The 25,151-nt window shown below is 47.4% G+C and overlaps 1 protein-coding gene across 1 annotated transcript in view; it reads right to left on the bottom strand.

Annotated features, from left to right (window-relative positions):
* Window positions 1–25,151, bottom strand: part of LOC115087992 (dedicator of cytokinesis protein 2-like) — a 1,829,205-nt gene that overhangs the window by 1,296,148 nt on the left and 507,906 nt on the right. The window contains exons 24-25 of the mRNA XM_029595813.1: window positions 24,694–24,764; window positions 20,332–20,438 (exon numbers count right to left, since the gene is read on the bottom strand). Coding sequence (XP_029451673.1) covers window positions 20,332–20,438; window positions 24,694–24,764 — 178 coding nt within the window. The remainder of the gene's footprint in view (window positions 1–20,331; window positions 20,439–24,693; window positions 24,765–25,151) is intronic.

The raw sequence follows: 25,151 nt of genomic DNA, 5'->3' as shown, positions 1-25,151 counted from the left end.
AAAAAAGGAGAAGAGTCAGAGAGATAAGCCACCTGCACCTTGGCCACCAATGGAGAAGGAAGTCAGAGAAATACATGTGACCTACCACTGCCAAAGGAAAAAAGTAGCCTATCACCAGCAAAGGTGACCAAAAGGTGGGAATCCATTTGACCTGACACTGTCAGATAAGAGAGAGTAAGATTAGTTGATTTGGCTAGTTGGAATGATAACATTATAAAGGTTTGCAAAACAAAGTATAGGGCCTTATAGTCCATGTGAAACTATTCAGGGAGTGTAGAGGGGAATCCATAATGTTGTTTCTATCAAGGGAAGTGTAATCTTTGAAAATTTAATAAAGAGAAAGTTAAAAAAAAAAAAAAGATTAGAGGAAGAATGCACATCACAATGTGGTGTTATAGTGCCAAGTTATAGGATGCTTGTACATCAAAATCTGGTGCCGTATTGAGGTTTATAGGTAGAATAACACACTAATTTATCTTAGAAGCACAAGATATATCACAAGGCAAGAGGTCAGTAACCCACAATCCAGTGGGAGCACTGAGAGAAAAGGATCACCTTGCAGATGGCTGAAAAGAATCAGTAAGTACTGCTTGAGGACATTTTTAAAACTAAAAATTATTGGGGAGAAGTAAACTATTAGGTTATATTATTTTGTGTGTTCATGTGTCTGTACTGAATAGGTAGTCAGAAAGGCAGGCAATAAACAGAGGTTTTGTGTGTTTTATTTATTTAGATTTTTATATTCTGCTTTTTGGCACTTCAAAGCAGATTACATTCAGGTACTGAGGTATTTTCCTATCCCCAGAGAGCTTACAATCTAAGGTGGTCATTTTCAAAGGCTTATCGTGTGCGAAAATTCCCTTTTCGCATGCGATAGCATGCTGGGGGCAGAGTCGGGGTGGTGAGAAGGTGGACTCGGCAATGTCTTTGCTGGCGGTGATAAGGTTAGTAACCTTATCATCGTCAGTAGCGTGCCGAATAGCACCACCTTTCACGGTGGCTCTATTCGGTGTGAAAGCCGGCAGCAAAGACACCGCAGTAGTGTGAAGGCTGCCGGCTTTTGCAGGCCCGTCCACCTCCTTCACCCCTGCCCCCCATTTTTGCAGGATTCATCATTCTGCGATAGAATTATGAAGCCAGGCCTAAGTTTGTACCTGAGGCAACAGAAAGTAAAGTGGCTTACCCAAAGTCACAAGAAGCAACAATGGGACGAACGCTGGTCTCACCAGATCATAGCCAACTGCTCTAATCACTAAGCTACTCCTCCACTTGCAGCTAGAGGATGGAAATGAAAGAAATTAGTGCATGGGGTACCTTGCTGGTGTGGCGGTTACTACCCTTATCCAAAAAGCCTTCATACTGTTGATGCTACTCCATCAGTGCTCTCTGCTTCAATGGCAGGGGGAAAAGAGGAAAAGGGGAAGTAGATTCAGACAGCAAACAGCAAAGACATTGAATCTTGCGGTCAGGGAAAGCAAATAAGCATAGGGGTAACTTGCTGATACAGCTGTTACTACCCTTAACCAATAAACATGAAACTCTTCATGCAACTCCAACACTGATCTCTGCTTCAACAGCAGAAGGCAGTGGGGAACTGAACTCAATCATAAATCAACAAGTGCCCTGACCTTGATGGTCTGGGACTGATAAGTGCAGAAACTACCATAAGCATGCTGGGCAGACTGGATGGACCGTTGGTCCTTTTCTGATGTCATTTCATTTCTATATGCTGTTTTTATGTTGCTGTTCCTTGTTTTAGGGGTGTTTGAGTTTTGTTTTAAATAGGTAGTCAGAAAGGCAGGCAATAAACAGAGGTTTGTGTTTTTTGTGTTATGAACGCTGCCCACGGGTTCTCCCACGAGCAGACTCACTCACCTCATGCTGGTTCTTCCGTTCCCGATGCGGCAGGACGCTGCTGTCGGGTCTCCTGTGCGGCCGGAGCCGCGGTCTTAACTCCCTTCCGCGGCCTGGAGGCCGCCCATGTCTCTCATTTTCTCCATGGCCGGAGCCGTGGAATTTCCTGCCTTCTTTGTGGCCCGGGACCGCCGCCGACGCTGATACCATCTTCGTGGCTGGAGGCCGCAAAAGCCTCGGTCTTTCCTGGCGGCTGGAGCCGCCCTCAAGGCTTCCTGCAGCGGCTGGAGCCGCTGCCTACGTCGGGCCTGCGTCTCAGGCCAGCCCTGCCTCTTCTGCATGCTGTGCGTCGGTACAGGCCACTGTCCGTGGTCCTGCACAGCTCTCTCCTCCTTCCTCTAGGTGCACAGCCGCGCCTCTCTGCTACACTTAAAGGACCAGACACAGGAAGTGTGCTGGCTCCACCTTTAATGGGACTTCTTGCTCCAGCCCTATAAAGGGCTGCTCCGTCAGTCAGTCTTCGCCTTGCATCGGATTTACTTCACTCTGGAGGCGCCTGCCTGCCAGAGCTCCGTCAGGTCTTCTTCGTCTTCTTCATGGAGTTCTTTGTCTCTTCTCGTCATGTCTTGTCATGCCATGTCTTAGTTGCCTGAGGTCCCCGTCCAGGTCTTCTGGTGTCTCGTCTTGGTCTTCTGTTTCCTCATGTTCCAAGTTCCTTGATGTTCTGCTCCTGGGTCTTCATTTTCAGCGCTCCTGAGCCTTCTGGTCCTGTAGGCCGAGGGTCCCTCGGATGATGTCTTTCCCGAGCGTGGACTAGCCTGCAGGTAGACTGGTGTCCTGTGCTCCTGACCTGTCATGTCCTGCCAGCCATTGGTGGAGCTTCGGACGACATCGGCTCCATCATTGGAGTTCTGCTTCGACTGGATCCTTCCCCGCGCTCGTCCCGTTCTCAGCATGGTCCATGACCAGCCTCCTTGGGCTGTGTAGGGCACGCAGTGGGACAGGGTGGTCTGCGACTCAGTTCCGCTGGTGAACTGAGTAGGGCGCCCTGAGAGACAGTGCCAGTGTCCTTCCGCCCAGCTTCTCGTCTCGTCTGGACTTCGTCAAGTTCCTCGTCTCGTCCTGGATGCCGTTGCATCACTCTTGGTATCAGGTCAACGTCTTGTTCCTGATGTTGTCGCATCGACCCTGGTCTGGGATGCCGTCGAATTGACCATTGGTCCAGGATGTCTTCGCATCAGCCTTGGTGTCATGTCTTCGTCCGCGATGCCGTTGCATCGACCCTTGTGTCATGTCTTCAGCTACCTTGGTGTCTTGTCTTGTGCCAGCCCTCATCTCTGATGCCATATGCATCAGCCTTGGTGTCAAGTCCTTGTCTGCGATGCCGTTGCATCGATCCTGCTGTCATGTCTTCGTGTCAAGGCCCGTCTGCCCTCGACCTCAAGCCAGGCCTGCTGCTCCATGCTGATCCAAGCGGCAGGTCCGAAAGGGCTCGGAATAGTCGGAGGACCATTCACATTCCAACATCATCCTGTTGTTGGCTTTGGGAGCTTGCAGGTCTGGCGGAGGGTAAGACCGTCTGCCATAGCGGAACACGCCATCAACCCTCGGTTCGGTCCTGGATCCGTCTGGACTTCGGCCTGACGCCCAAGGGCACACTAAAACCCCCCGTTCTCGACAAAATGCAAGGCCTTCAAGGCCGCCATCCATACCTAACATTTTGTTTTAGACAGGTAGTCAGAAAAGCAAGCAATAAACACTTTAAAAAATATATCTGAAGCAGAAAGCCTGCGAGGGAGTTGGGTGGACTGTTAGATGATCGAGAGGTTAAAGGGGCACTTAGGGAATATAAGGTCATCTTCCTTGGACCCGCAAGGGGATCAGCAACTGGCATCAGGACCGGTGGAGACTGACATGGACCCTGAGAATCCATGGACGATGGGTGCTTCTCACCATGGGGTTGCTTCGGGGGCATCACGGCAAAAGCTGGTGGATCCCCATGCCCAGCATCATGCATCGATGGTGACTGGTACCAATGCTTCTTAGACTTCCCTCAATGCTCAGCTCAGTCTTTCCCTGGTGCCAAGGCTGAGGATGATGAACCCAGTGTTCTCAGACTGGGGATTGACAGAGGTCAGTCTCCAGCGCCCCTCTCCACCAGTGCCTCAACGGAACTGATGTTCACGCCAATGTTGATGGCGTGGTGGTCTATTGGTGCAGCTCCAAGGTCCTTTGATGTCAATGCTGCTGATGTCGATGGCTCAGAATTATTTGACCCACAGAGCTGATCCATCTTGTCGAGTCAAAGTCAACATCCCTTCAGGGTCATCTGGGTGCACAAGTGGCAACCCTGGATGTCATGCAATGCCCCCAGGTAGAGGATGCAAACATCATGAGGATCAGTGATTGACAGGGTCCTTGGGTACTGGGGGCATCAGTGAAAACCAGACATGGCCATGACAAGGTGAAACCAAATGGTAGAAGAACAGAATGATGGCGGCTGGCATTGATTGCCAGTGGGCACCTAGGCACTGTTACCACGGGGGGAACCAACCACAAAAGAAACTTACCCAAAACACTGAAAACCCTGACTGGGGACAATACGAGGAGGCACCAAGCAGGACCCAGTGGTAAACTTGAAGAAAATGAACATTAAAAAAATGAGAAAAAGCAAAGTTTTCCACAAAGCAAAAGCAAAGTTTTTAGAGTTCAATCAAAGCATGAAGCTCACAGCTCCACAGAAAAAAAAAGAGACTGAAGAGGGATCCTGCATGGACGCGTGGTATAAGGGCATGCTGGACATGCTCAGTGTGCCTAGTCAAAGTTTCTAGAAACTCTGAAATAAGTTTTCCACATTGGGCTCCATCTGATGATGTCACCTATGTTTGAGGACTACCATCCTACTTGTCCTCGGAGAATATCATAACTACAATAAAACAGCAATAGATTTCTGTGGACAAGATGGCGGCATAGCAGGTTCACAGAGCATTTCGAGCTGTCACTTTTGTTTCCTAACAACTAATTTCTGAGCTATGCCAGCCAAAATAAAGGGAAAATAAGGGTTTTCCCCACCAAACCCTTACCTTCCCTTACTCAGCTTGAAATTGAATGCTTCCTAACCCTGCCGGCAAATGGAGCCAGTGAAGCCGTTGGGAGTCCTCGAGAAGGAGAAAGGGGAGCTCCCCGGACGAGGCGTCCCTAAGCCCAGACCAGCGACCGCCTCCAGCTCAGCAAGGCCCCAACGATGACGCAGCCCAGTCGCTCTCTGATGATGCGGCAGGAGCGACAGGGCAGGAGGGGGTTGTTTCCGGAGTAGTGCTGGAGGTGAAGAGTCTCTCGGCCGTTGGAACGGAGGTGATCTGCAGCAACGGGGGAGACGAGACTGGCTTCCCGGGAAATCTTCAGAGGATAGAGAGAGGTGAAGCAGCTCTGGACGGAAGCCAGGATCCGATAGCCTTCAGACTACAGGATGAGTCATCGCAAATACCATCAAGGCCAGATTTGAGATTTGGTTGCTGGATTTGGGTCCTCTTTAAATAGACTGGAAACTAAAATTGACTCAGTCTCCTATAATTTGCAGCACAAGCTTCTTGGAGTACAGGAGCAGACAAATGCAGTTTCCATCAGAATTGGAGAGGCTGAAAGAGAAATTAAGTCTCTCCAAACTTTATATGCTGCAATAGTTAAAGACCAACAAACCTGCTCGAGATGCCTGGAAATGCTGAAAAATAATATAAGACATTCATATTTTTTGAGTATATATCTTTATTAAGTTTTTTAGTTAAATACCATTGTATACATACTAGAGTACATAATTAACTACGAAACACTAAAATATGCAGGGTACAATAGAAAACACGAAAATGGTCACAACCGAGAACATACAATTTTGTCAAAACAACTGTGTTACCCTTGTCCTCAACCTCAGAAAGGACCAAGGTATGGCAAGTTACTAACACCAATGTTACCAATCTCATACTCTTAAACTTTCAAACTTCTGCTTCTATGGTCTCCCGTCCATCCCCACCCCCCACTCCCCTCCTAGCAGTACATATGCAGAAGTCTACCCTTCACACATAGGTCTCTATCCCCCCGAGAGACAGAAGTACTTCTGTATACTATGCTTCAATGGGGAAGTATACTGTTGTGTCAATGTAGAGGTATGCTGTGGTTGGTGGTGACCACCTTCGGTAAGTAAGTAGGTATGGAGTTATGGAAGTAGAAAAGTAAATGAATAGGTAAGTGACTGGAAGTCTTTTGTTACCCTCTAGGCCAAAACCTGTTGTGTCTAAACATATGGAGGTAATGGTATCAGCTACTGGAGGAGAAATGACAACTCTGATGGTGGTTAAAGGATAGCCAGATCTTAGATGTTATATTCTTCTTGTGTTCAGGCTGTGAGTTAGCAGTCATCTGCTCAAAGGTGACTAACTTTATCATTTTTTGCATCCAATGGTTAAAATTTGGAGCCTCTTCGGACATCCAGTTATGAAGAATTGTTTGGCCACAATTCCTGGTTTATCCACAAACATCGCGCTGTGGGCTGGAAGCCTGTTGGGAGTGAACATATAAGAACCCAAAAGCCAGACCTTAGGTGTTAGGGGAATAGGATGGCCACAGACTTTGGAACAGAAAGTTTGGAAGGAAGTCCAAAATACCTCAATCTTTTTGCAGGTCCAAAAACTATGAAAAAAATCTCCCATTTCTTGTTGACACTTGAGACACAGAGGAGAGGGGCAGGTCCCTATCCGGTGGGCAGCAACAGATATGAAATACAATTGCCAAATAAATTTAAATTGCATTTTTCTCAATTGGACATTTTATGTAATCTGCAAAGATTTTTGGAAATATAATTTGATTTGATCAGCTGTAGGTGCCATGTCCCGGATACCTTCCCATTTCCTAGCTATTATCTGAGTACCCTGTGTGGCCAAGGAGGGTTGCAACAGTTTAGAGAACATAGAACAAGAAAAGCACATGGTTTTCCCCACCCTAAGAATAGCCCCTAGTTGTTCCCTTTGGGGTAGATTTTCAAAAAACGCGAATAGGCGTACTTTTGCTGGCGCATCAGGCGCAAGCAAAAGTACGCTGGATTTTAGTAGATACGCGCGGAGCCGCGCGTATCCACTAAAATCCTGGATCGGCGCGCGCAAGGCTATGAATTCTGTATAGCCGGCGCGCGCCAAGGCGCGCAGCCTACCCCCGTTCCCTCCAAGGCCGCTCCGAAATCGGAGCGGCCTTGGAGGGAATCCTCTAACGCACTCCCCTCACCTTCCCCTCCCTTCCTCTACCTAACCCACCCGCCCGGCCCTGTCTACACCCCCCCCCTTACCTTTCTCCGGGGATTTACGCCTCCCGGAGGGAGAAGTAAATCCCCGCGCGCCAGCGGGCCTCCTGCGCGCCGGGCCGCAACCTGGGGGCGGGTACGGAGGGCGCGGCCACGCCCCCGGACCGCCCCGGGCCGTAGCCACGCCCCGTACCCGCCCCCAAAACGCTGCCGACATGCCCCCGAAACGCCGCGACGACCGGGCCCGCCCCGACACGCCCCCGACACGCCCCCCTCGGAGAACCCCGGGACTTACGCGAGTCCCGGGGCTCTGCACGCGCCGGTAGGCCTATGTAAAATAGGCTCACCAGTGCGCAGGGCCCTGCTCGCCTAAATCCGCCCAGTTTTGGGCGGATTTAGGCGAGCAGGGCTCTTAAAATCCGCCCCTTTGTGTTGCCCAGACTTTTTGTAGACCACTGATGGAGATAAAGTGTCGAAGTTGTAGGTAGGCGTAGAAAACTGATTTGGGGAGGTGGTATCTTTCATGGAGGTCCTGAAAACTATACAGAGTATTAGCATGTGGTATAAACACTTGAAAAAGTAGTCGGAGTCCTCTAGCGGCCCAGGATTGGAACACAAAGATCCCCTGACACTTTCGGATAATAGAAGGACTAGGGGGCATTCCATGAAGTTAGCAAGTTCTCTTCTTTGCTGCTGTGGAATGGGGTCTGCAGAAACCTTGCTGTAGATGTCCTGATTAGGTAGTTCGTGGACACCCAGGCTCACTGTTGGTTATGCCACTGTGTTTGCTGCAGTGGCTCCACAGGCACGGAGTCTCTGCAACCAATACCAACCAGGTGATTGGTCAGACTGGCCCTGTGCGTGCTCGGTATTTCAATATACCTGAGCTTTTTAAGCTTTTACAATCACCTCTTTATCAGGACATTCTAACTTACTTGGTTTGCCAGTATTCTTTGAAGATACATTCCTCCGAACCATGTACTGCTGAACGACTGTCAACTTCCCCCATGTTCTAGTTTAAAAGCTGCTCTATCTCCATTTTAAAAATTAGCATTAGTACCCATCTGGGGTACTAATGCTACCCCAGATGGGTAGCATTAGTACCCCACCTCCCTCTCCCACTCCCCCTTCCTCTTCTCGCCTTTTCCCCCCTCCCCCTCTCTTGTTTTATTGTAATTTTCCTCCTTTCAGTTCTCTGTAAACCGGCATGATGTGCTTCACGAATGTCGGTAAATAAAAGGTCATAAATAAATAAATAAATCTGCTTAAATGAAACATGTTGCTATATGAAAAAATTTGGTCCCCCTATTGGGAGTACTGGAATGGCCACTCAGAATAATCACAGAAGTCTGGACATGGTGGTTTGTGGACGTGATGATCTTGATTGCAGAAAACCTGTATTGTTGCTAAATTGAATAGCGATGTCTGCTAGACAGCTTTGATTACCTTCTGAGGGGGGAGTTTCCTAAGTTTGTTTAAGAGGGGAGGTTGGATTTTTTTCTTTCTTATTCTCTCTGTACTGAAAGCTGTGTAAATAAAGAGTTATTTAAAAAAAAAAAAAGTGTTAGCAGCCTGCTTCCACTCTGGTTAAGGTCCAGCCCATCCCATCAGAATAGGATACCCATTTCCCATAAGAACATAAGAAATTGCCATGCTTGGTCAGACCAAGGGTCCATCAAGCCCAGCATCCTGTTTCCAACAGAGGCCAATCCAGGCCACAAGATCCTGGCAATTACCCAAACACTAAGAAGATCCCATGCTACTGATGCCAGTAATAGCAGTGGCTATTCTCTAAGTCAACTTGATTAATAGCAGTTAATGGACTTCTTTTCCAAGAACTTATCCAAACCTTTTTAAAGCCAGCTACACTAACTTCACTAACAACATCCTCTGGCAAAAAAATTCCAGAATGTTGTTCAGGTCTTAACAAATTTAATGCTCTCTTCCCTGCACTATCGTCTCATCTGGAGCTCAGCCTGCCACTGTGAGCCTGCACGTGGAATGGGAAGCATTTCCGAGAATGCAACCCCAGAGGTTCTAGATTTCAATTTCCTACCTAAAAGCCTAAATTTTGCTCTAGAACCTCCCTCCTGCACCTTCTTATGTAATTGGTCCTCACTTATAGCACAACAGCCCTCTCTTCACCAGCATTCTCTAAACACTTCAGACCTTGGACTGTAGAAAGGCTATTCATTTCTTCAAAAAAAAAAAGAAAGCCTTATAGGAATTCTTCTCATTTATGCAAATCTTATGATCCAAACAAACAAGGCCATCGAGTTGGGAAACAGATGCATTCATCTCAGCTGTCAAACCATATCACTTTTTGTTGCAAGGAAGCAGTTATACAACTTTGTGCCAAAATTAAAGCTCATCAGATTAAAGCAGCTGCAACTTCAGGAGCATTTCTCTGATCTGCCTCTGTACAAGACATTTGCAAAGCAGCCTCTTGTTCCCTGTGTGCACATTTGCAAAGTACTATTGTCTAGAGCTTGGCCAAGCAGTTCTTAATATCAACTAATAGGTTCAAGTCTCCCACCTTCCGCTTTTGACCCAGTTGCACATTAATTACACTCAAGGCCAAAAATGTTCTAATGCAACCTGCAGTTTGGGAATTACCACTTGTGTTGCTTAATTAGTCTTGCTTCTCCATGGAGAAAGTGAGGTTTGTCACGAATCTGGCTGCTAGACAGCCCCCTTGCCCATCCCCCACCAGCAGGGGTCCTCACTGGGCCACACTCAGACTCACTCTAGCCACCACCTTGAAGACTGCATGATACAGCAAGGCCAGCCCTCTAAGAGCATCTCTCACAGGATATTCCCCGCTTGTGTGGTGTCTCCTTTCTGCCTTTGGCCTCTTGTCATTGTACTTTTGCTGTATAACCTTACCATTGTTCTTTGTTCTTGTACGCTTGTCTGTATATCCTTGCCCTTGTTCTGTGCCTAGGTCCTACTCCATTGAGACCTTTCTAGCCTGCCTGCCCTGCCTCTGACTTGTCTCTTGGCCTGTGCTCCTTGTCTTGTCCTTGCCTTGTTTGGGCTCTCCTTGTCTGTATATTCCTTGCCCTTGTCCTGTCGCTATGTCCCTGCCTGTATGGTTCACTTTGTCCTTGCTTGTGTAGTTTACCTTGTTACTACCAGTGTGTTCTTGTCCTGCCTGGGCCTCCCACTGGCCTTCCTGTTCCATGTGGGTCTCTCATTGGCCCTTCTGTCTCCTGTGGGTCTCCCTGCAGCCCTTCTGTGACCTGTGATCCCTCCTTCGGTGGCCTAGCTCACCTGTGTACTGTCAGGATCTCTCTGCTACTGGGGGAGACATCGCCCTAGGAGTGATACAGGTCTGCAAGGCAGGAAGCAAAGCAGGACTGGGGCTGGTCTTCTGCCTGACAAGTCCCTCCCCCGCAGGTTGAGCCCTTAGGTTCTGGGGGCCAGTAGGTCTCTGTGATGGCAGTACATCATGGTGAGTCTATACTATGAAGCAAGACAGGAGCAAGGCTTGGATATGGAGTGTAGGAAAGGCTTGAACACAGAATGCAGGCAAGGCTTGGATACTGAACAAGGACTGGGGCTGAAAAAGACAGAAAGAAGGCAAGGTAGTATGCGCAGATAAGGAATACTACAAGCAAGGCAGGGTACTGGGCAGGAGCTATGGACAGGATACTGGAACAGCCAGGATGCTGGTCTGGACACAGGAACAGACAAGACTGGGCAGGATACTGGAACAGACGACACTGGCATGGCACGACAAGACCAAACAAGGCAAATCAGGGCAGAACTTTGACAAGGTAGACAAGGGGAACACAGAACATAGAACATAGAAGCCTGAAGGCAACAAGGCTGAAGGCCTATAGGCCACTAGGTAGTAGGCCTGAAGGCTTCTATGCAAGGCAAGGTAAGGATCAGCATAGACCACAGAGTGAGATACTAGGATCAAGAAGGCTAGAAGGCTAGAAGGCCACAAGACATGACAAGACAAGGCAAGGCAAGTCCTCAGTAGGCCACAAGACAAGGAACAAGAAGGCCTGTAGGCCACAAGGCAAGGCAAGGAACAAGAAAGCTCAAAGGCTGCAAGGCAAAGCAAGGAGCATGCAAAATCCTAACATGTACTCCTTGCCCTGCAGTCTTTCAGGCTTGCCCTGTCTTTGTTCATTCCTTGTCCTCCCTGGCTTGCTGGTGCATTCTTGTTCCTGTGATATCTTGTTCCTGACCCAGTGCACTGCCCTCCAGAAGACCTGTCAGCCACCAAAACCAGAAGGCTCAACCCCAAAGGAAGATGGCTGGTCAGGCAGAAGATCTATGCTGGTGTTGCCTGCTGCTGAGCCCTGTAGAAGACCACCCGTCTGATCTGACTGCTCCTCAGTCCTGATCCCCAAATCAGCCAGCAAGGCCGTGACAAGGTTGCTTCCCTGTAACAGGGGTTCTCTACAGACAGAAGGACACATCAGTCACACAATCCCACCTGCTAAAGAAAAAGTCTGGGGCTGGTATGTGGGAAGTCATATGCATGCTCAGAAAGGTTTTTCCTTTCTGAGCTCTGAGAGAGCTTGTCCATGCTGGTGTTATCAGAAGAGATCACCCACTTGCGTGACTGATTTTACTGCTATCTATGGAGAGCACCTGTTACAGGTAAGCACCTTTGATTTATACTGAAACTGAATAACCCGCAGCAGAACACTGTATAACTGGCTACTGTGAAAATATGCACTATAGGGCACAACAACTAGTTTCTAATGTGCAGCAAGGCAGATGTGGCAAACAAAACCCATAGGGAGTTATGTTACAAAGAGGTCTTAGAGGTATATTATCTGTTATTAGACAGTTTCATCACATAGCACAGTCCTCATTCACTCATTAACATTTTTTCACTATATGAGTTTGAAACGACTGTACTGTAGCTAAATATTACATTTCAGAATACACTGTTTTCTACTGATTTTTGTGCCATGGAAATTTTAATCCAATCAGAGCCTTAGAAACATGGAAATGAAAGCATTTTTAATCCAGTATAAGCTGTGCCTCACCCTACCTACCAACATCAAACTGCAGCCTGGCAGCTTTCATTTTAGGCTGCAGTCTTTGTAGGCTGTGATATCTTTTATTAGCCCAACAAAAAACAATGTTGTAGGAGATGAACCTTTGGGACCGATTAGAACTGATCTAAAGAAAGAAACTATATGATTGCAAAAGCTCAGACACTTCAAGGTCTTTTTTTTTTTTTGTGTGTTTGGTTAGACATTGTTGAATGCCTCCAAATGGTATCTAGATATTGCATTTTACATGCAACATTTTTGTATAGTTCAACCATGATTTTAAATTTGACATAAAGGAAAAACAGTACCGTATTATTATTAAAATTATTATTATTTCTACATTTGTATATTGCCCTAAGCCAGGTCATAGAAACCACGGCTAAAACTAGACACATATTTTCATTTATTTTAAAATCTATAGCCCGCACTATCTGTGTGTGTGTGTGTGTATGTGTGTGTGCAAGTGACTATTGTAGAATGACAAAGTGAGAGTTACTGGGTGAGTGTGCGTGGAAGTTAATGTTAGAAATAGTGAGTGTGTCACAGAGTGAGTGTGTATGGAAGTGAGTGTGTAAGTGTGTGTAAAAATTCTGTAACAGCAGCACTGACCTGATGAGAGTGTAAGGCCTCAATTTGTGTCTTTTGTACTGGTGTTTAAAAATGCTGTCCAAATGCCATTCTGGGATTATGCACACACACTTTTGTGCCTACTCAGGGTCTCAGTGTGGTCCTTGTATGCTGGCTCTGATGCAAGCAGTGTGGGTTTCAAGTATTGCCACTAGGGCTTTTAATGCTGACGCCGAGCTGTGTTGTGCATATCCTGGCTGCTTCCTTGTCACTTCCGGTATGTGTTTGTATATGTGGCAGTCCTGGTAGTGTGCCAACCGCTTCACGTACGTGTACGTGCCAGCTGCTTCTCACTTCCCAGATGCGGGGAGTTGATTCTGTGTATTTACTGCCTGATGTTGCTGGATGAGAGTTTAGCAAACAGGCATGTACATGGGTAAGTAGCGCTGTCAGCGAAGAAACTAAAAATAAACATATGGGGCCAGCAGCTCTATACCCCCCCCCCCCCCCCGCCCCCCGATCCTTGCTCCTCATCTCTTCAGATTGATCTTCTGGTTTTGACACCTGCCTGCCTGACTCTGCTGATCTCCGCCTGCCTGACTCCTGCTAGGTATCCTAACTCTGCTTGATCTCCACCTGTCCTGACCTCCTTCCTGATTCAACGACTCTGCTTGTTCGCTGCCTGTCCTAACCTCTGGCCCATTCCTGGTTCCGCTTGTCTGCTGCCTGCCTCGACACCTGCTCGTCCAACGCCGCTACAGCTCCTTCTTCTGGTTCCATGCCTTGAGAGGCCCCACCTAACTCCTGCTGGCCCCAATACCCAAGGGCTCAACCTGCGGGGAATGAGGGCTGGTATTGGTGAAGGTTCAGTTAGGTCTTCTTGCCCGTACCACTTCCGAATGATGAGGACCAACAGGGGCCCACTCCTGATGGTGGTGTCAACCTCGTCTCAGCTCAAGGGTCCAACTTTCCAACAGGTTGCTGAGGCCATGGACCCGGCGGACCTGACCGGCCTACAAGCTATCCCTGGACTGGCCCAGAGGCTGCAGCAGTAGCAGCAGTGCCTAGATATGCTAGCCGCTATGGTGGAACGACTGGTAAGCCGCCTGGATGCCACTCCGGTGACCAACACCCATTCTCCTGCTCCGGCGACGCCACCCATGTCCGCAGTGGCTCTTCATCTTCCTGTACTCCCTTTCTATGCCGCGGGTTCCTAAACCTCTGTTTTATGCACTTCTCTCTTCAGCCGGCCCAATTTGTTAGCGACCAGGTCAAGACCATGTTCATTCTGTCACTATTGGAGGGTAAGGCACTGGCCTGGGCCTCCCCCTTGTGGGAGCATGGAGACCCCCTGCTCCAGAACCTCCCACGCTTTGTACGGACTTATAAGCAAGTATTCGATGAACCAGGGCGACAGTCCATAGGCGCTTCTACCTCCTCCATCTCTGTCAAGGATTGCGCTCACTAACGGAATATGCAGTGGAATTCTGTACACTCGCCTCCGAGCTGCAGTGGCAAAAAGATAGTCTCAACAGCATTTTCCTGGAGGGGCTGTCCTCGAGGATCAAGGATGAGCTAGCTGCTTGAGTATTACATGAAGACTTGGAGGGCTTTACAGATTTCACCGGTCATATTGATCGCAGCCTACAACAGCGCCTTCGGGAGGTTAAACCCGGCCATAAGGCAGTGCCACTGGCTCCATCCTTCTCTCGACCATTGATTTCATCCTCATCGGCCGAACCTGGCCAGCCTCGGGGAGAGGAGCCCATATAGCTTGGCCAGAGCTGCCTTACTCCGGAAGAGAAACAACGGCGGCGGACCTTAGGGCTGTGCCTTTACTGCGCTGGTAAGGGGCACATGCTGGCACAATGTCCCAAGAGGCCGGGAAACTCCAGAGCCTAAACGTCAGTGGGGGGATGACCCTATGCTACACTAATCCCGCTCCCCAATGCACAGCTCCCGTGACTATCATCCATTCCGACTCCGAAGCCAGAGGAAACTTCATTCTAGTGGACTTGGTCAGTCAATTAGGACTCACTTTTTTAGCCAGAACACCTCCTCTGGTAATTTCCTCCATCCCTTACCTGGTCGGATTACCCATGTGACTACCCCAGTGAGGCTACAGACCGGGATCCTCCATGAGGAGATCTCCTTCTTCGTCCTGGTGAAGGCCATACATCAGGTGGTCTTGGGCCTACCATGGCTCCAGAGGCACTCCCCCCACATTGATTCGGAGACCTTGCAATTGGCCTCCTGGAGAGCATACTGCCGCACCTCCTGCCTCCAAGGTGTGTCTCATCCCAGGCTCCTCCTGGCTACCACATCACTCGCTCTGACACTGCTATACGCGAATTTCACAGACGTCTTCTCCAAGGAAAAGGCGGAGACAATTCCTGAGCATCGCCCATTCAACTGCGCTACTGACCTCCTCCCAGACTCCATGCCTCCATGAGGACGAATATATCCCTGTCGTTGCCGGAGACCCAAGCCATGTCCAAATATATCTAAGAAAACCTCGACAGGGGGTTCATCCGTCCTTCCACTTCACCGGCTGGTGCTGGCTTCTTCTTTGTAGCTAAAAAGGACGGATCCTTAAGGCCCTGTATCGACTACCATGGATTAAACACCATAACCAGGAGGGATTGGTATCCGCTATCACTTATCCCGTAGCTACTGGATCGTCTTCAAGGGACTAAGTTGTTCACAAAATTGGACCTCCGAGGAACCGATAACCTTGTACATATCAAACCCTGCTGCCATACTCGTACTTCTCATGAAGATTTTTGCCAGCCGAACAAAATTACAGCATCAGGGACAAAGAGCTTCTTGCCATTAAGATGGCATTCAAGGAATGGTGACAACGGTTTGAGGGAACACAGCATCCCATTACTGTCTTTACAGACCACAAGAACTTAGAATATCTCAGCCGTGCTCAATGGCTAAATCCTCGCCAGGCCCACTGGTCGCTATTCTTTAGCTGATTCAATTTTACCCTATGTTACCGACCAGCCTCCAAGAATGCCTGGACTGATGCCCTGTCCAGGGCCTTTGAGATGGAAGACACACCAGGGACAACCCAGAATATCATCGATCCCGCAAAGGTCCTCCTGGCCGCCACTCAGACCATCCCACTTGGGAAGACAGTGGTGCCTCTTCGCCTCAAACAGAAAGTTCTAGCCTAGGCTCATGATTCTCTCACTTATGAGCACCCGAGAAGAGCACGTACTCTGGACTTATTGCAGAGATACTACTGGTGGCCGCAGATGGACCAAGATGCTAGGGCTTATGTCGATTCCTGCCCAAATTGTGCCCAACAGAAGCTTCTGTCCGGACGTCCCTGGGGCCTTCTGCAACCATTGCCCATTCCTAAGGAACCGTGGACCCACCTCTCGATGGACTTCATGGTAGATCTGCCCCCATCGAGTGGCGACCATGTCATCTGGGTAGTCATCGATAGGTTCTCAAAGATGGCCCACTTCACCGCATTCCCCAAACTCCCTTCAGCACCAGAACTGGCCCAGATTTTTACTCAGCACATTTTTCACCTTCACGGGCTTCCGCAGCACATAGCCTCCGATTTTGGAGCTCAGTTCACGGCAAACCTCTGGCGATCACTATGTAAGAAATTTGGTGTCCAACTCGACTTCACTTCGGCATACCATCCTCAGGGCAACAGACAAGCTGAGCAAACCATCCAAACTTTGAATACTTTTCTTCACTCCTTTGTGAACAGTAGACATTCTAGACAAGATGACTGGGCCTCCCTACTCCCTTGGGCAGAATTTTCGCACAACTCCCACATCCACTCTGCAACCAGCTTTTCGCCTTTCCAGGCAGTATATGGCAAACAACCAGCACTGCCGTTCCCCACACCTCTCTTGGTGCCCTCTCCCATGGCTCAGCTCACCGCACAACTACTACTCTCCCTCTGGACCAGTACACAGAATAATCTCTGACATAAGAAAATAAGAACATAAGAAATTGCCATGCTGGGTCAGACCAAGGGTCCATCAAGCTCAGCATCCTGTTTCCAACAGAGGCCAAAACCAGGCCACAAGAACCTGGCAATTACCCAAACACTAAGAAGATCCCATGCTACTGATGCAATTAATAGCAGTGGTGGCTATTCCATAAGTAAACTTGATTAATAGCCGTTAATGGACTTCTCCTCCATTAACTTATTCAAACCTTTTTTGAACCCAGCTACACTAACTTCACTAACCACATCCTCTAGTAACAAATTCCAGAGCTTTATTGTGCGTTGAATGAAAAATAATTTTCTCCAATTAGTCTTAAATGTGCTACTTGCTAACTTCATAGAATGCCCCTAGTCCTTCTATTATTCGAAAGTGTAAATAACCGATTCACATCTACTCATTCAAGACCTCTCATGATCTTAAAGACCTCTTTCATATCCCCCCCTCAGCCGTCTCTTCTCCAAGCTGAACAGCCCTAACCTCTTAAGCCTTTCCTCATAGGGGAGCTGTTCCATCCCCTTTATCATTTTGGTTGCCCTTCTCTGTACCTTCTCCATCGCAATTATATCTTTTTTGAAATGCGGCAACCAGAATTGTACACAGTATTTAAGGTGCGGTCTCAAAATGGAGCGATATAGAGGCAAAGAAGGGGGTCAATAGACATCGGCGTCCCGCACCCTTCTTTAAACCCAGGGACCGCATGTGGCTGAGTACCTGCCACATCCACCTCCAGGTATCTTCAATGAGACTGGCTCCCAGATACATTGGTGCTCTCCTCCATCATCAAATGAATTGGACCTGTCACATATCATCTGAGTCTGCCTTCTTCTCTGAAGATAGACAATACGTTCCATGTATCCTTCTGGAACTCTCTGGTCTTGTCCTGGCCCCAGCGAAAGCCTCTCAAACCACCAGACGTGTCGGCAGAAGAGGAACAAATTTACCAAGTGAAAGAGATCCTGGATGTAAGACGCCATCACAAAAGGTGGGAATACTTAATTGCCTGGGAAGGAATCGGACCTGATGAAAATACTTGGGAACCTGCCTCCAATATACTCGACAAAGCACTACTCCAGCAGTTCCATGTCGCCCATCTGGGAAAACCTCAACCTTCTAAGAGGGAGCGTAAAAGGGGGGTTACTGTTTGGATCCCCGGCCATGTGAGACCGAGACCGGGCCCCCTTACCTGGCCATGCAGGTGGCCTGTTCCTGCCTCTCCCCACCGCTGCTCCCTGCTGCTGACACAGACCACCACAGCTGCGGCCTGCTCACACAGTGCCTCCACACACAGCTGACGCCTAGCTCCGCACCTGGCTCCCTAAGTGTGCGCGTGCACCTTTGCTACAAATCTATAGGGTGAGAGGCGGGAAAGTTCCCTGTGGCCCACAGAGATGAAGTCAGGCAGGGTGAGTATATATACCCTGCTCTGCCACCAGCACTTTGCCTCAGCAAAGGGTCCTGCTCCTTCATTAGTGCAAGTTGTCTGCATTCCTGATACCTGCCTCGTTCCCAGTGTTCCTGCCTTGCTTCCTGTTCCTGATTCCTGGTTCCAACGTTCCTGCTCCTTGTTTCTAGTCCCCACCTTGCTCCTCGTCTCTTCAGATTGATCTTCTGGTTCTGACCCATTTGCCTGCCTGACTCTGCTAATCTCTGCCTGCCTGACTCCTGCTTGGTATCCTGACTCTGCTTGATCTCCACCTGTCCTGACCTCCTGCCTGATTCACTGACTCTGCTTGTTTGCTGCCCGTCCTGACCTCTGGCCCATTCCTGGTTCCACTTGTCTATCATTTGCCTCGACACCTGCTCATTCGGTGCCACTTCAGCTCCTTCCTCTGGTTCCACGCCTTGAGAGACCCCACCTAAATCCTGCTGGCCCCGGTACCCAAGGGCTCAACCTGCGGGGAACGAGGGCTGGTATAAGTGAAGGTCCAGTTGGGTCTTCTTGCCCGAACCACCTTCTAATGACAAGGACCAACAGGGACCCACTCCTGGTGGTAGGGTCAACCTTATCTTGGCTCAAGGGTCCACCTTTCCAACACCCCCCATCCTTCCAGACCTCATCTCAGCACCATACAAAAAACAAAACCCTGTAGGGAGCAAGGTCTCAGCTCACCCACTCTCAGCAATCCAGCGTTGCTTCTGTCTTCTAGCGCTGGAAGCATAAACTACCTATAGTATCTGCTTCCAGTGCTAGAAAAGTAAGATTACTACTTTTAGTGCTGAAAGTGTACACTATGGGGAAGCCACTAAACAGCCTACTGAATATTGGCTTCTTCTGAATGTCTTCATGAGATGCCTTCTTTCAGTGTTGTTCTTTGATCGAGGCACATGAACGTGCCTTCTCCTTGGCAGGCCCCATGTTTTGGAACACCCTTCCTGATTAGTTGCACTCCTTGGCAGACTCTATGCAATTTAAGAAAGCCCTGACGATGCTGCTTTTTAACAAAGCATTCAATGAGGAATCAGTGTGATGATAAGTAAGGTTTTATTTCTTTGTTTTTTATTTTATATCTGTATTCAATGTGTTTAAACTTCCATTTTATTATGTTAATGGTCTTTTTAATGATTTTATTATGTATGTTTTTATGGAATCTGCTTTGAAGTGGGGAATTTGTGGAATATAAAGTTCTTTATATAAATAAATAAATAAATAAAAAGTCTTTGATCTGCGAAATTGCATGTACAGGTAGTCCAGACATCCCTATGTTGACCAGCTTGTATCAGCCTTTCTGGGAAGTTCCTCCTGATGTTTCAGATCTAGTTCAGTGTATTCAAATGTACACAGGTTTTGATTCCATGACCTTAGTCTTATCATGGTAACTAACAGTGTGACAGGAATTAGACCCCTAGCAAATTATATATAGGGTTATTTGCTATCCCATTTTGATCTTGAGATTAGTAATGTGGTTGCTATGCTAGTCCACTTAGATCCATAGATATAAAGATCAAAAAAGAAGTTGTAGGTGGTACTTTTTTGTTGGACTAAATACATCTGTGATGAGCTCTCAAGAGTTATGCTCTCTTCATGAGGTCAATGACAACGTATCTGTTGACCTATATTTCTTTGGCTTTTGAATATTGAAATTTAAGTCTGATTGTTACCTGTTGAATAAACCATCACATTCATATAGACACAATATCACTTCATTTAATTAGTGTGCCATTTATATCTTCTAGAGTTAGAAGAAACATCATAATTAACTAAACTGTAGAAGTGTTCATGGCAACAAAGTAAAAAAAAAAATACTATGATGGACAAAATCACCTACATCACACTTTGGTACTTGAAAACTTAAAACAGGCACATAATCATACTGAATGACTCTAGTGAGAATAAACACATAATACAGCATTATATTAACCGGATAAAATGAGACTGATCATAATATAGTGTTAAAGTGACTGGGTACAATAAATCAGATTTGCAGAACATGGTAATGAGCCATGTAAGGTGGATGCAAGTGGGAATTGCTGTACTCAGACTCCATGTTTTTCTCTGGATATGAAATCTCGGTGATTCACTTCCAGGAACTGGTTGAATGCAGCAGGGTTAGAGGAATGGGAAGTGAGGTGGGAGATGTTGGGATTAGCCCATTCCTGGGTTGCTGACTGAGGCACTTACCATCAGACTGGAAGAGTTTGCTATTGACAATTACAGTCATGGACTGAAGTTTATGTTTGAGGAGGCGCTGGGGAGGCAGGTTCCCAATGAAGTCACGCAACAGTTGGCTAAAAAGAAAACAAAAACACAGGGAAGAAGCTGAAGAGTTGACTGAACTCTATATCACCTTGACATATTAGATTAAACATAAGAGGGAAAATGTCAGCACTTCTAGAAGCATGACAAGATAGACAGGGCTGTAACTGTAGATACTGTGGAAATCCCCAACAGCCAACAAAATAGTTCAATAAACATAAATGGGCCAATATTTAAAAGCCACATAGATGGAGAACTGAAAAGTTATCTGTCTAAATGGCTTAACCTTTATTTTAGATTACTTAGTTCGCTAAATTCTAGCCAAATAATGGTTTATCTGGCTAAAATTTAACCTGATAGGTTAGGGGGCGTTCCTAGGGTGGTAGGCATTCTGGAGAGGAGTGGAGTTAGCTGACTAGGTCTGATATTTGGAGTTAGCAGGTGCCACTTTCAAAAAAAAAAAAACAACAACACCACCAAAAACTTTATTGAGAATTTGATCAGACCCCTGTAGGCCACTACCAGACATATAGTGAATTCACTAATACATTTAAAGGACATTAATTAGACACATTCCTACTCCCAAAGCAACCTAAAACTTAACTAGGTACTGATTAAAATTGAGATGAAGGCAGCAGTCCAGCAGCAAGAGGGGGGCTTCCCAGTCTTTTGCATCGAGTGTCACATGTATGAATTTTTACCCACCGGTGAGAAGTTGCACATGTGCATGCGATGAAAAGAGCTCCTGGCTCTCAGAGAACGAGTCCGATCTCTGGAGGCTAGAGTGGCAGACCTGGAGGAGCTGAGGCAGACAGAGAGGTATATAGATGAGACCTTCAGGGACATAGTAGCCAAGTCCCAACTTCAGGCTGGCAGCCCTGGTGCTGCCTTGGAGGAAGAAGGTCTCATGATTGGAGAGCATCAACTTGGTGTAGCAGGAAAGGATCCTGTAGCAAGGATCTGCTCTCCAGGTGATGCATTGTCCTTTTGTACCGAGGATATCTCCCAAGGCCTACTGCCTAGGAGGGAAGGGTTAGGTCGGCCGTCATAGTTGGTGATTCAATTATTAGGAATGTAGATAGCTGGGTGGCTGGTGGGCGTGAGGATCGCCTGGTAACATGCCTACCTGGTGCGAAGGAGGCGGACCTCATGCATCACCTAGATAGGATTTTAGACAGTGCTGGGGAGGAGCCGGCTGTTGTGGTACATGTGGGCACCAACGACATAGGAAAATGTGGGAGGGAGGTTCTGGAAGCCAAATTTAGGCTCTTAGGTAGAAAGCTTAAATCCAGAACCTCCAGGGTAGCATTCTCTGAAATGCTCCCTGTTCCACGCTCAGGTCACCAGAGGCAGGCAGAGCTCCGGAGTCTCAATGCGTGGATGAAACAATGGTGCAAGGAAGAGGGATTCAGTTTTGTTAGGAACTGGGGAACCTTCTGGGGAAGGGGGAGTCTCTTCCGAAGGGATGGGCTCCACCTTAACCAGGGTGGAACCAGACTGCTGGTGCTAACCTTTAAAAAGGAGATAGAGCAGCTTTTAAACTAGAACAAAGGGGAAAGCCGACAGTTGCTCAGCAGCGCACGGTTCGGAGAGAGGTATCTTCAAAGGATACTAATGATGCATTAGAATTAGGGCATCCCGACAGTGAGGTTCCAATAATAAGAAAAATAGTCCAAGTGCCTGTAACTAAAAACTCACCTGAGCGAAAAAATTCTAACTTATCCTATCAATTAAAAAGCAGAATGAAAATACAAACAAAAAACAAACTTTGAAATGTTTGTATGCTAATGCCAGAAGATTACGAAGTAAGATGGGAGAATTAGAATGTATAGCAGTGAATGATGACATAGACTTAATTGGCATCTCAGAGACATGGTGGAAGAAAGACAACCAATGGGACAGTGCTATAAAAATAGGGTACTTGGAACACAGCCACAATTTTTACAAAAAGTAGTCTCAGAATTTCACTTAAAAGAAGCTAGAGTTATACTGGTTTTTTCCCCCAAAGCACACTCTTTGTGCTTACAGAAGCCTCCAAAGCACACTCTTTGTTGCAAACTCTGAATTGCAAAAGAGCACTGCTTTTTTATTTGGAAAGGAAAAAACCATTCAGAAAATCTCAGCAATTACTTTTAGCCTTTGGTCAAGTACGTCAAGGTCAGGCGGCTGAGAAGTAGACTTTATGCAGTTGGGTATCCCAATGCCTATCTTAATCTTTCTGCTGCAACAAAGCAGGGGTTTCCACTTCAGCAGAAAATAACGGCTCACCAGCTAGGAGCAACTGCACCATCTGTGGCATTCCACTGTTTAGCATCATTACAGCATATCCGCAGGGCAGCTACATGGTCCTCTGTTCATATTTTTACTAAGCATTTCTGTTTGGAAGAAGATTCTCATAGACATGGTAACTTCAGACAAGCAGTACTGCACACAACTCGTTCAAGCAATACCTTCCACTAAGCTGCCATCCTTTCACAGGCTGCGTAAACTATTTATTCCTTCCCTCGTATAAGCAGCCCTAAGCTTGGGAGCCTCCCCTGCTGTGGCCGTTTTTGCTTGTCCACGGAGAAAGCAAAATTGCTTGCCTGTAAGGGGCATTCTCCATGGACAGCAGAACAAATCAGCCACACAGTCCCGCCCATCTCCCCCTTGTAAGTTGAAGTTTAGCTTGTAAGGAACTGAGGAGCTGCTGCGCGGGAAGGGGATACGCATGCTCGGCAGCCTTTACAAATTTCTCCCGAGGGTTGTGAGAGAGAGCGTGCGCCATCCTGGCACCGTCAGGGGATGCCGCCCCACTTGTGCGAGTGTGATGTGTTCTGCTGTCCATGGAGAATATCCGTTACAGGTAAGCAGTTTTGTGTTTCCTTTCCTCTCCACTACATGCCCTAGGAAGGAAAGTATTTTGTCCAGTGTCACCCCCAAGTAGACAGGGATTAGGTGAGCATTGTAAGATTCCATCCCAAGGGATGTTTCGTTTCCATTTGGCCTCTCATCTACACAACTGAGAAGCCATCACCTGTGTCTTGGTCAGGTTGGCTTAAAGTTGGTTTATATTGTAATATGCTGAGAGACTGGTTGTTATAATTTCTTAATTAACAATAATGTATGATTTAATGATGTCTAACCTTTTAAAATTATGGGGTAGATTTTCAAAGGGTTACGCGCGTAACCCCCGAAAACCTACCCCTGTGCGCGCCGAGCCTATTTTGCATAGCGGCGCGCGCAAGCCCCGGGACGCGCGTATGTCCTGGGGCTTTCAAAAATGTGTGGTCCAGGGGCGGGGCTGGGGGCATGACCGGTACATGGCGGTGGTTCGGGGCGGTTCGGGGCGGGGCCGAATCCTCCGGCACAGCGGCCTGTGCCGGGGGTTGGCGAGCCGGTGCACACAAGTTATACCTGCCAGAGGCAGGCGTAACTCAGCGAGATAAGGTAGGTGGGGGGGGGGGAGAATTTAGGTAGGGCTGGGGGTGGGTTAGATAGGGGAAGGGAGAGAAAGGTGGGGGGGGCAAAAAAAATGTTCCCTCCAAGGCCTTGGAGGGAACGGGGAAAGCCATCGGGGCTCCCCTTGGGCTTGGCGCATGCAAGGTGCACAAGTGTACACCCCCTTGGGTGCACCGACCCCGGATTTTAGGCAGTGCGTGCATGTTATAAAATCAGGTGTACATTTATGCGTGCTGGGTAGCACGCACAAATATAGCCCCCATGGTTTTAGGATTCAGGTTTTGTGTATTGCTCTTAACAAGTTTACATTTTTTTTCCTGGGCTTAAGACTCTGTATTCTCTTTGCTAAAGGCTCACTCGTTCCATTTAGTTATTCACCTTTAATCTGATCCTGTGTTATTACACCTGGAGCTGCCAAAATCTGGTCGGTGTGGCCCTCTTATGATCAGATACAATTTATAATCTCAAAGCCTATTCCTTGAGAAATATTGTTTTGCTGGGCAATGAGAGAACCAGCTGCAGTGCTAAGGAGAAAGGAGGAAAATAGAGATGCAAGAGTTATAGAGAAAGAGAGAGAGAGAGAGAGAGTGGGATATGAGAGAGAAGCAGGAGTAAGAAAAGTACAAGAACTAGGGGAAGGAAGAAACTAGGGGAAGCAATAAGGGAAATGGAGAAGCAGGCTGAATTACAGAGAGGAATGAGAATGAGGAGCAATTGGGACAAATGAAAGAAGCAATCAAAAGGAGAAGGGGAGAGTAGAGAGAATTTAAAAACACAAGGGAAGGAGTGAAAGATGAAGAGAATGCTTTAGGGGCAGGTGGTACAAAGGGAAGCCTCAGTTCTCACCTGAGCAGAAGGCAGTCGAAGACTTTGGACACATCTTGAACAATTGAAGGTAAATATTTCAGAGCGGATCCCTAAACGGAGACACAGCATAATTGTAAAATATTGTTAGCAACAGTATCCCAGAGTATTAATGCTGAACTTCATAATTTCCAATTATCCAGTCTTCTGCTGTAATCTGTTATTATTGTCTCAGCAAGATCATTATTACCCCCAAGGGCAATAATTCAGTAAAGCTAGCATTACCCTAGGAATAATTCCCAATACATTCCCAATGTCTTTCTTTTTGTCTCCCTCATTTATTTTCTCTCCCTTCTTTCTCTCTCTTTCGAACCCCTCTCTACTTTCCTGACCTTGGTCTCTCTTTCCCTCTCTTCCTTTCTCCACTCCCTCCCTTCCTATATCTCTGTTGATAGTTTTCTCATTCTTAACATTTTTCCTTTCTCTCTTTCCCCTTGTTG

Source organism: Rhinatrema bivittatum, chromosome 1 (assembly GCF_901001135.1).
Source record: "Rhinatrema bivittatum chromosome 1, aRhiBiv1.1, whole genome shotgun sequence".
Classification (NCBI taxonomy): domain Eukaryota; kingdom Metazoa; phylum Chordata; class Amphibia; order Gymnophiona; family Rhinatrematidae; genus Rhinatrema; species Rhinatrema bivittatum.
The sequence above is the reverse complement of the archived record's forward strand: the minus strand, read 5'-3'. Positions and strand labels throughout refer to the sequence as shown.